The sequence below is a fragment of the Sinocyclocheilus anshuiensis genome, unplaced genomic scaffold, assembly GCF_001515605.1.
Source record: "Sinocyclocheilus anshuiensis isolate Anshui unplaced genomic scaffold, SAMN03320099.WGS_v1.1 scaffold2038, whole genome shotgun sequence".
NCBI lineage: Eukaryota > Metazoa > Chordata > Actinopteri > Cypriniformes > Cyprinidae > Sinocyclocheilus > Sinocyclocheilus anshuiensis.
In genome coordinates this window covers 279,802-287,326 of record NW_015547765.1, presented here as the reverse complement: position 1 = coordinate 287,326, position 7,525 = coordinate 279,802, and the positions used below count along the sequence as shown (strand labels likewise).

The 7,525-nt window shown below is 39.4% G+C and overlaps 1 protein-coding gene across 2 annotated transcripts in view; it reads right to left on the bottom strand.

The window, feature by feature from the left end:
• The window catches only part of LOC107704544 (sentrin-specific protease 7-like), a 46,721-nt gene that overhangs the window by 6,473 nt on the left and 32,723 nt on the right, over positions 1-7,525 (bottom strand). Inside the window, exons 12-15 of one of the 2 annotated variants that reach the window (XM_016507482.1) lie at positions 6,987-7,219; positions 3,881-3,975; positions 375-491; positions 174-293 (exon numbers count right to left, since the gene is read on the bottom strand). In XM_016507482.1, coding sequence (XP_016362968.1) covers positions 174-293; positions 375-491; positions 3,881-3,975; positions 6,987-7,219 — 565 coding nt within the window. The remainder of the gene's footprint in view (positions 1-173; positions 294-374; positions 492-3,880; positions 3,976-6,986; positions 7,220-7,525) is intronic. The other variant, XM_016507483.1, reaches the window with a different exon arrangement.

Below are 7,525 nucleotides of genomic sequence, written 5' to 3'. Positions count from 1 at the left end.
TTAATATAACTCTGATTGTATTCGTCTGAAAGAAGAAAGTCATATACAGCTTGAGGGTGAGTAAATCATGGGGACATTTTCATTTTTGGGTGAACTATCCCTTTAACTTGCATTTTTGGGTGTATTGTCTCTTTAAATCCTGTATAAACACACTATAAAAGGTGATTTCGTACGTGCTGCCAGTCTCTTCAGGGCAGCTAGTGGTTTTCCGAGTGAGTTGCTTGTAAAAGAAGCTGCTGAAGATGTGAGATCTTTCGGCCACGTCTTTGTCGGCTCTTTCCAACAGAAGGTACCTGATGGGGGTATTTAATATTGGGAAAAATATCAGATCTAATTTTACAAGCCGAAACCCTCATAAGTACCGTCAGACTCACTTGAGGTACAAGTCGATGATGACATCGTTGAGAAACTCGCCATCCTTGAGGCACTCCAGGTCCTCGGTTGTCACGGTAATGCCGCCCTTGGAGGGGGGAGGCGGGTACTGGATCAGCCTGGTGGAAAAAGTTCAAACAAGCTCCTCATAGAAAATGTAACTTCAGCTTCCAAAAATACAATCCTCTGCGCTAATCATGACATATCAATATTGACTTACAAATTAAATCTAAATTTCACTGCCTGTATGGAAACTTCAACAACTTGATGGAAAGTTAGTGGTATGGAAACCTCTCTGAAGGGCCAGGGAACGTCAACGTTTGGGTTCCAACTACTGAGCTTATGGCTTAACCATTGCCTTCAAAGAAGAAATTAAAGGTGAAGTGTGTCACTTCTGCACCTCTAGTGGCACCAAACTGAATTGCAAAAATAATGGCAAGTATAAAAACAATGGTGCAAAATACAATGAATATATATGAATATATATTTAAAAAATTGTCTTTGAAACAAATAAGTTATTTAAACTGTTGTATCTGTTATTTGACTGATTTAAATCCTTAAGCTTATTGTATAAGGGGCATTAAGGGGTCCACAAAAATGTCAGTATAAAAAAAGCCAATTTTTTTAGTTCTGCAAAGAAAAGAGTAGAGTGATTGTGGAATGACATTTTTGTAGGGCATTTTAGCACTTCTGATTCCATCATCCTGAAATTAATGTTTTTCTGAATGGGTTTTTGGTTGAATGTCTGAAGTTCTGTGGTTAACACGAGCAGAATATATGTTCACATTCTATTCTACAACATAAATTGCATCAGTAATACCACCTTGTCATTTTTTTAAAGCTTTTACTTGTCTTGAAAAAGGCAGTTTCTATCAAGTGGCTGAACAGGACTGAAAGGGGTAGTTCACCCAAAAATAAAAATTCTGTCATTAATTACTTACCCTCATGTTGTTTCAAACCTGTATGACCTTTGTTCATCTTCAGAACACAAATTAAGATATTTTTGATGAAATCCGAGAACTTTCTGACCCTCCATAGACCGCAATGCAACTAGCACGTTCAAGGCCCAGAAAGATAGTAAGGACATCATTAAAATAGTCCATGTGACATCAGTGGTTCAACCGTAATGTTATGAAGCTATAAGAATGCTTTTTGTGCGCAAAAGACAAAAACAACAATAACGACTATTGAACAGTTTCTTCTCTTCTGTGTCAGTCTTTCGACCTGCGTTCACATGAGTACACAACGCATGTGTTATTTTTGTTTTGAAGTATTATTACAGCCGACATCTCATGGACTATTTTAACAATGTTACTACTTTTCTTGGCCTTGAACGTGTCATTTGCGTTGCTGTCTATGGAGGGTCAGAAAGCTCTCGAATTTCATCAAAAAATATCTTAATTTGTGTTCCGAAGATGAACTAAGGTCTTGCAGGTTTGGAATGACATGACATTGAGTAATTAATGACAGAATTTTCATTTTTGGGTGAACTAAACCTTGAACAGGTCATGCTGACGTCATTTACTCGCTAGTATTTAGGCTTCAAAAATTCATAAAAGTTGTGTTATTTTGTGAAGATTATCATGATGAACACAACATGTAAGAATCATAAACTTTTGTCAGTCACACAGCTTATTTTCTGCATTAATACAAAAGCAAGTGGAAAAATCCAATAAGGTTTTTGCTGAAGGAACCAGTGTGATGTGAACTACTGGGTTACCAATAAGTAATCACTGCAGCACTCTATATCCAGAGTTACTACACATTTTCCAATTCAAAATTCCATACTTTTCCAGACTCAAATTTCCAAACCTCTCAGAAGATTTTCGGACCATATTTAAAGGGATAGTTCACCCAAAAATGAAAATTATGTCATTAATTACTCACCCTCAAGTCGTTCCAAACCCGTAAGATGTTCGTTCATCTTCGGAACACAAATTAAGATATTTTTGATGCATTTCGAGAGCTCTTTGACCCTCCCATAGACAGCAAGGGTACTACCACGATCAAGGTCCAGAAACATAGTAAGGACATCAGTAAAATAGTTCATGTGACATCAGTAGTTCAACCGTAATTTTACGAAGCTACTAGAATGCTTTTTGTGCGCAAAGAAAACAAAAATAATGACTTTGTTCAACAATTCTTCTCCTCTTCATCCAGTCTGCTGTGGCTTGCCTCCATGTTGGAGCACCATCATGCGCGCACTTCCGCTTCATGTAAACAACGCATGCACGTGCTGACGCATGTCCGTGTTGACATAAGCAGCAGCGCAATGCGCATGCATTGTTTACATGAAGCGGAAGTGAGCGCATGCGTCGTGATACTCTCCAAAATGGAGTCAAGCCACAGCAGGCTGGATGAAGAGGAGAAGAATTGTTGAACAAAGTCATTATTTTTGTTTTCTTTGCGCACAAAAAGTATTCTCGTAGCTTCGTAAAATTACGGTTGAACTACTGATGTCATATTTTTTCAGAGTTTTTTAACATTGATTTTACATTGACTTTTGGATGCACACAAGAAACTTTTTTGTGCCCTCGAGAAACTATTTACATGTGCATGGGAATTTTTCACATTCTTACGCATTACAATTTCTAGTTTTATATAACCTATTTGCTTTGTGCATCACTGCCATTTTACTATGAATAAAGTCAGAGCATGGATGCACATGAATTAATAGAGATCTACTTGCTAAAAATTTGGTACCTCTAATATCAAGGCCTAATGTCCAATTTAGCACATCCTCTGCAGCAACCATGACACGAAATGGGCTGATAGCATAATACAGCTATGTGCATTGTTCTATTTGCCAAGTTTAAGGGTCTTCAAAAAAAGACTGGTATTGTAAAAAAAAAGTGTTCAAAATGTGGCTTAGGGCAGTATGTCATATTTCAAGGCCTTAGGTCTCTTTAACACATATTCTGTGGCGGCCAAGACACCACATCACGAAATGGCTGATGGCACAATAGGTGGCTCAGTGTGCATTGTCCTATATGATAAGTTTAATGGTTGCTCGTGCACACATAAAAGTCTGTATATTTTTTTTATTTTTGCAAAAGGTCCTCGAGGCTATGTCATATGGTGCTAAGAATAAGAATAAGAAACCCAAAACGCAAAACATTTTGCATAATTAAAAAGTGCACCTTGAATTAATTCAGTTGTGTTTGACAATCACTAAAGAATCACGAAACAGCTGCCATGAAAACACTTCTTGTATGATGAACTTGTTTTCATCAAGTTCTTAATTTTCTATTGCAAAAATAAATAAATAAATAAATAGGGGCAAATATTTTTCCAAACTCTGCTTTCTTTTTTCCATACTTTTCCAGACCTGGAAATTACTTAAATCAAATTCCATACTTTTCCAAACCACGTAGAAACCCTGTATATCACATTTGATCATTTTTAAATATTTTCAATTAACCTGTATGCATGAAAATATATAGCTATCTTCATATTTTAGGTGTCATCATATTTGGGGCCTCTTGGCATGAAACATCAAATCCAGTACCTGCGTGGTGAGCTCTGTTGCCGGCTGTGGCTCCGGAGGGGTCTTCTGACTGTTGGCTCTCTTAGCCTGCTGCTGGTCCCACTTGTGTTCTCCTGCTGGGGAAACGTGAACCAGGTCAGAGCGGAATCGAAACAGCTGGAGATACTCCAACTGCCTGTGGTTGGAGTATCCGAACCTATTGACCTTCTCATTGGCTGGGAGAAGGTCAAAAGGTTTGGATACTCGGATGGTTTCCATTCAAGCGTGCAAATTACATTTGATTTTGCTCAAAAGAGGATTGTAAATATAGGTTGGGAAAATGTAAAGAGAGCAAACATGATGGACTCAAAGTTCCAGTAGACTTGAGGGCGATATGGGTTCAGAAGAAGGAAAATGAAAAGTGAGAAGAGCAACGCCATGTATTGCCTGTTTAGGGCGACTAACCGGGCTCCATCTCTGTTGAGTGCTGAGCCAGCTCGTAAAACGCAAGAAAAGAAAGAAAGGAGAACACGTCTGAGGTGGCCTACTTCCATTGCTGCCAGCTGGCACCATTGAAACCGAAAAAGAAAGAAACGTGTCACGCCCCAAGAGTCCTGATGCCCACACGCAGATGTTGCCCCAAAAAAGACCCACATACGTACTAAAGTTGTAGGACCCCCACAATAAAGCAGCTATGAGCCACCGCCCACATCCTAAAGCCTCTGGAGAGAGTGACACAACGGCCACTTCCACAGAACCCGAGTGAGAGCGGGAACCGCTCAGCTACTATCCGTAAAGGCAGCCAAGTTTCCTTCTCTGTTCCATATCTACACACCAGCACAGCCTCCATGGACCATGGCTAACCTCACTCCTGCTCTTATATTGGGCCGTATAATTCCACTGGTGCCTCTATCACGCTTGCACTCAAATTCCTGCCAATATCTGGCCAACCCATTGAACACTGTAAGAGGAAGCAATGGAGAGGGGCAAATGAATGGCTGGATGTATAGAAGGACAGATTAATAGACAGATAGACAAAGGAATGAAGGAAAGATGGATGGATGGATAAAGGAATGACAGATGGTAATGGATGGATGGACAAAAGAATGGAACGATAAAGAAATTAAGGATGGATGGAAGAATGGATGGACAAAGGAATGAACAATGTATGGATGAATGACTGAATGAATAATTTAATGGACAAAATGGATTAAAGATTTAAGAAACAAAAACATAGATGAAAGGATGAAAGAAAGTGAAGGAAAAAATGGACAGATGGGTGGACTCAAGGATAAACAAAAATGATTATTGATAGACAAATAAATTGGATGGATGGATGAATCAATTAAATAATTAATGAATGGATGGATGGATGGACAGACAAAGGAATTAAGGATGGATGGATGAATGATGGATAGATGGACAAATGAATGAATGATGTATGTATGAATGACTGAATCGATGGACAAAAATGGATTAAAGATTAAATCAACTAAAAAAAATAGATGAAAGGATGAAAAAAAAACTGAAGGATGGACAGAAAAAAATGAAAAGATCGATGTAATGATGGATAAGGATGAATGAATTAATGAACAAATGTTAGGATGGATGATAAAAGAGACTGAAGAATGAATAAAAGGATGAAAAAAATGAAGGATGTACTGAAGGACAGATGAATAGAGAGACAAAGGAATGGATGGAAGGACTGACAGATGGACAAAAGAAAAGGTGGATGGATGGACAAAAGAATGAATGGATGGACAGACAAAGAGATGGAAAGATGGAATGACGGACAAAGGAATAGGTAGATGGACAATGAAATCAATGTACGAACGGACACAGAATGGATGGAAAAAACTGGTTTGATGGATGGACAAAGGAATGATCGATGTATGGATGAATGACTGAATGAATCAAAGGACAAAATAATGCATTAAAGATTAAAGAAACTGAAGGATGGACAGAAAAAAGGAGTAGATGGATGTACTGATGGATAAACAAAAAAGATAGACAAATAAATTGGATAGATGGAAGAATTAATGAAAGAATGATAGGATGAAACTGAAGAATGAATGAAAGGATGAAAGAAATGAAGGGTGTACTGAAGGACAGGACTGAATGGACAGACCAAGGAATGGATGGAAGGACATACAGATTAGGTGGATGTATGGACAAAAGAATGAATGGATGGACAGACAAATAGATGGAGTAAAAGAAACTGATGGAAATAGATGGAAAGATGGAAGGACATACAAAGGAATAGGTAGGTGGACAATGCAATCAATGGACAGACGGACAAAAATTGATGGATGGAAGGAAGGAAGGATGAATGAATGAATGCCTGAATGGATGGACAAAAGAACAGATGAAAGGACAGATGATGGACAAAAGAATGAAAGAAGATGAAAGAAACTTAATGGTGTGTTCCTACAAAACACAAAGCGAATGTGTGCATCGCGTCACTCGCTCTAGAGTACTCGCGGGATGTTACTCGAGCAAACATTGTGCGATCAACCATGGTGGAGATAACTATGATTGCTGCTTTGTACCTGTTGTGGAAGTTCCAAATACGCCGGAAAGCCGACATGCCTGGGATCACAGCACCATCCAGAGGCGCACATAACTCAGTGAATTTCACCATCATTCTCCAGGAACTGCGCTTGGATGACAGCCACCTCCAGCGAGATCATGTGAATTTTCCGCTTCAATTTAAATTTTTCAGCTTGCGCAGAAGATGCGATTGAGGCGAATATAGCACGTTTGCAGCACACGCGACACGCACTCGTTGACCGACACAAATTCGCCTCTATTCGCGTCTTTACATTGACTTTAAATGTAATCTACTCACGTGAATAATTAAATTTGCGTTTGGTGTGAACACACCATAAGAATAGATGAAAGAATGACAGAACGAAGGATGGATGGACAGTAAAAGAAATAGATGGAAGGACAGGCAGAGAGACATAAGAATGGATGGATGGAAGTATGAAAAGACAAAAGGATGGAAAGATGGATGGATGTACAAAAGAATAGATAGATGGACGAACAATGAAATCAATGGGTGGATGGAGCAGATTAGATGGACGACCAACAAAGGAATGCATGAATCAATAGATGGATGGATGGATGGATAGACAGATGAACTGACCTCTGCCGTGTCTTGTCCAGCGTCCTTCACGTTTTGTCCCAGCAGGTACAGGAAATGTTGGCCCCGTGGGTAGCAATGAAGCTGATTCAGTCCGTCCGACCAGGACAGAGAGTTACTCAAATCGCTCTGACCGTGTCGCAGGCCAATCACGTCCATGAGAGATGCCAACAGAGCCACCTGAAGATCCTCCAACTGGCCTGTCAACACCAGCAGGACGAACGGACAGGCCTGTCCTGGAAACAGAATAGAAAAATAGAAACCACATTCTTCATTTCTTTTTATTAATTTAGTTTGTTTTATTTGTTTATCTGCAGCATTTAACTCGGCTCAGATGCTTGAAGATCCATCCAGAAATGCTCACTGGTTGGCCAAAATTAATAAAAATGAATAAAAAAAAAATAGCCTTCTTCCTTGCTAGAATGCCAAGCACATGAGCACCAGGCAATCTTTTAATGGCGGCCGCTTCAATCACACACACACACACACACACACACACACACACACACACACACACACACACACACACACACACACACACA